The sequence below is a fragment of the Eschscholzia californica genome, unplaced genomic scaffold (genome assembly GCF_041429995.1).
Source record: "Eschscholzia californica isolate CP2 unplaced genomic scaffold, dmEscCali1.0.p SCAF_3, whole genome shotgun sequence".
In the NCBI taxonomy this organism is placed as follows: domain Eukaryota; kingdom Viridiplantae; phylum Streptophyta; class Magnoliopsida; order Ranunculales; family Papaveraceae; genus Eschscholzia; species Eschscholzia californica.
Genome location: NW_028238420.1, coordinates 14,480,716 through 14,484,876, shown reverse-complemented (window position 1 = coordinate 14,484,876; position 4,161 = coordinate 14,480,716). Strand labels below are relative to the sequence as shown.

The 4,161-nt window shown below is 34.3% G+C and overlaps 1 protein-coding gene across 1 annotated transcript; it reads left to right on the top strand.

Moving 5' to 3' along the window:
- The first annotated feature begins 906 nt into the window (after positions 1-906).
- LOC147548599 (peptide-N4-(N-acetyl-beta-glucosaminyl)asparagine amidase A-like) lies at positions 907-3,280 on the top strand. The gene has a single exon (XM_086666764.1). The coding sequence runs from the start codon at positions 1,223-1,225 to the stop codon at positions 3,131-3,133; it is 1,911 nt and encodes a 636-aa protein (XP_086522890.1). The 5' UTR covers positions 907-1,222; the 3' UTR covers positions 3,134-3,280.
- The last annotated feature ends 881 nt before the right edge of the window (positions 3,281-4,161 follow it).

Genomic DNA, 4,161 nt, shown 5'->3' with positions numbered 1-4,161 from the left:
GATATATTTTCTTTTTGGCCTCCTAATTGTGACCACCTTCTTGGTTGGCTCTATATATTTCGTAATACAAAATTGGTCCCCTTTTATTAACACCATCAATTCACTTTAATGGTCATTTTTTTGTTTCTATAATTGTCTTTCTTGTAAAAGTGATTTTGTAAATTCAAAATTGACCCTCTTTCAAACAAGGGTGGATTTAAAAAAAAAATCTAACTTTTTTAGAACAATTTAAGGGACCAAAATGGAATTCCTGTTAAGAAATTTTAAAAACATGAAAGACACCTAATCTCTCCCTCTCTCTCCTCCGATTTATCACGTTTCTCCTGCACATCGTCACTTGCCACCTCATCATCTTCTCCGGCGGGGGTCGCTGACCGGTCAAATTTTAGAAAAATAACCGTTAATCTTATTTATGTTCATTTTTTTAAAATATTTTTAAATTATATCTCTCGATTAAATTTTTAATTTTTAGTTTCAAACCAATTCCTAGTTGAAAAGTAGAATTAAAATTCTACGCACGTATATTACACCAACACAAAACAAATTAAATTTTGGTTGAAATTTTTTGAGTTTTTTATCTTGCCCCTCAACACTAATTAGTAATTCAGTTTACCCCCTTCAGTAATTAGTAATTAAGTTTATCCCCTTGAAATCAGAATTTTTGGCAAAACTATTATGGACATGTTTGGCATAAGATAATAGAATCATAAGTACATAATGTACAAACAAAATCAATATGTTAATCATATTACCGATCAAATCAAACCATAAAATAAGGAGGAATAATTACGAGGAGTTATATTGAAGGATAATTGCTTTTGATAGTCACATTTATTTCGCGTATGCTAAACACTATCTTTGTGTTTATGTCAAAAATAGCAAATCTAAGAGGTTAAGCTCGGGTGAATTCAATTACGCATTACTGATGGGTAAACTCAATTACCAATTAGTGACAATGGAGAAAGCTTAAAAAAACCCAAAATATTTCAAACAAAATATCCCATGGGATTAAAAAATTTTGAAGGTCTAGAAGGGAGCCCTGATTTGGGAAGGTAATGATTGCTCTAATTAAAAATTAGTATAAATTAGATTTTGTGTGAATCAACCATTCCTCTTTTTGGAACATTTGTCACTGTTCCTATTATACTATGGAATAAAAACAAGAAAACAGAATTCATCTCCTTTTAAAGCTAAGGTTATATTTTGCTCAAAACTATCTCTCATGGCTTCTTCTTATTATTCTTCTTCTTCTCTCTTTCTTCTTGTCCTTATCTACTTTCTCTCTCTTCTTTGCAATTCTCTCCATACCCATGCAAATCTACACAAAGCAAAACTCTTCACAGATTCATTGATCTTCTCTCAAGACTTGAACAACCAAGAAGAGAAAACCCCAATTACAACTTACTTTGAAGTAACCAAACCCATAAAAGTTCCAAAAACAAAACCCTGTTCTTCTCTTGTTCTTCAACATGATTTTGGTTATACATATGGAAAACCACCTGTTCTTGCTAATTATAAACCTCCTTCAAATTGCCCATCTCAAAATTTCTCCAAAATTGTTCTTGAATGGAAAGCAACTAGTAAGGGAAGACAATTTGATAGAATTTTTGGGGTTTGGTTAGGTGGTGTTGAAATTCTTAGAAGTTGTACAGCTGAACCTAGATCTACTGGAATTGTTTGGACTGTTCAAAAAGATATAACTAGGTATTCTTCACTTCTTAGAAATCCACAACTTTTAGCTGTTTATTTGGGTAATCTTATTGATTCAACTTATACAGGTATTTATCATGTTAATTTAACTTTTCATTTTTATCCATATGAACAACAATCTCATAATAATCTTCATCATCATCCTGAAATTGAATTCCCCCCAGCTGATTTAGTCCTACCCATTTCTAGAAATCTTCCTCTGAATGATGGGTTGTGGTTTTTGGTTAATAATTCAACTGAAATTCAGTCAAAACACTTCAAAATACCTCAAAATGCTTACAGAGCTGTGCTTGAGGTTTATGTTTCTTTTCATTCTAGTGATGAATTTTGGTATGGGAATCCACCAAATGAGTATATAATTGCAAAGAATCTTACTAATACACCAGGAAATGGACCTTTTAGAGAAGTTGTTGTTAGTTTAGATGGTGATGGTGTTGCTGCTGTTTGGCCTTTCACTGTGATTTATACTGGAGGAGTTAATCCCCTTCTTTGGAGACCCATTACAGGAATTGGGTCGTTCGATCTACCTTCATATGATATCGAAGTTACACCATTTTTAGGGAAGATTTTGGATGGAAATGATCATGAATTAGGGTTTGGTGTTACAAATGCATTGGATGTGTGGTACATTGATGCAAACTTACATGTTTGGTTGGATGATAAGAGCGAGAAAACTACCGGAAACTTGATAAACTATGGGTTCCCATCTCCTAAAATCTCTGTGATTTCCAAAGAGAAAGGTGTTAGTCAGTCTTTTCTTACTACAGCAACTCGGTCCATATCTTCATCTGGTTGGGTGAATTCATCTCATGGGAATATAACTACTCGTTCGTTTCAAAATTTCCATTTTACAAACTATATGAAGCTTATTGGGAGTACAGATTCTCAGATTGTGAATCAGAAAATAGTTTCCGATTATCATGTCCATGCCAAGCTCCCATCAAAACATTCATATTCGATTGAACGACATCAAAATTTTCCGTTGTATTTACATACTGAAACTGTTGATCAAGGCAATGGCAGTAGCTTAATGACAGCAAACATCTCATTGGGATTCAATGAGAAGGGCTTAAGACATTTATCAGGGTCTGGTGCAGATTTAAGTATCCTGGAGAACTTGCAAAATGGACAAGGTTCTATATTGGTGCAGGAGAATTTAGTAAAAAGTGGAATAGGAAGTACTCAACAATTATACAATTATCGTCGTAGTTCTAATGACTGTTATAAGTGGAATGTGAGTAGTACAAACTATACTATCCTTTATAACATTGTAGGAGATACCTGCGAAAAGGATAAACACTCTATATCAAGTTATGGAGTCAATATATCAAAGCCATATTCTGCACGGAGGGCGTATTTGGAATATGATTTTGCTGCCGGAATTAACAGTCAAGAATTGAGTGGAGAAACAAATTCGGACTAGTTTTTCTTTCTCGACGTTTGTTGTCTCGGAGGCCAAGAGGGACTGAGGGACAAACATAGTGGTTGCTCCTAATAACCATATATGTATTGATGGTCACATTCATATTTAGTCTCATCAATTTATAAAAGGATCTTCATTATTTTAAAATATTAGAGGTTTGTTAAACCCAATCTTGCCAAGGCAAATCCGAGTGTGGTTTAAGGCAATGTGTGCTTAAGAGGTAATGCCTCAACCATTGTTTAACCCATCGACGGCAAGTGCCATTAGATAGCCACCTGCCCGATTCGACCAACGACCTGAACTGATTTTCTCTCTTTCTCTCTCTTTCCTTCTTCATCTTTGCTTCCTTCTTCATCTTCTTCTTTCTTATTGTTCTTCCTTCTTCTTCTTTCCTTCTTCTCTCTCATCTCTCTATTCGCCGTCGAAGGGCTTGAAGGTTCAATACCTCACCCAGACTTTAAATTCATTTCCTTAAATTACAAAAACACTTTAATGACTTGAGCGTCACAGTGGGTTCTAAGTTTTTAGCATGTATTGTGTCATCAATCACACAAGGAGAGTTCATCATCTGACCATCACCAAAAACATAACGATATCATCAAAGGCTTATTTTGTTGTGTTGGTTTTAGCTTGCAAATTTTGTATTGAAAAACTTTGAAAAAGATTTTGGAATATCTAAAAGAATAGTTAGAGCTACTTTGTTTAGAAAGATCTACCAATAATCTATTTCTTCTGTAAAATCTGTTATGTACAATAGGTAACTATGTGGACAGGGCCGGTTCTGAATTTTTGGTGGCCCGAAGTGAACTGAGATTACGAAGCCCTTTAAAAAAATATAAATGTGGTATGCCATCCAAGTAAAACTTTGATCGACGCTTCGAGAAACAAGAAAATCTTTTAGGGCACTAAATTATGAAAGAATGTTGTGGATTTTGTCTCATTTTCTAGGACAACAAAACTTTTTTTTCTTCTTCTTCTCCTCTAATCCTCCAGCCACCATTTCCAACCACGACCATCATTTATCTTTC

What these genes read in the sequence shown, in the direction of transcription:
- LOC147548599 (XM_086666764.1), top strand. Translation starts at nt 1,223, where the DNA reads ATGGCTTCTTCTTATTATTCTTCTTCTTCTCTCTTTCTTCTTGTCCTT.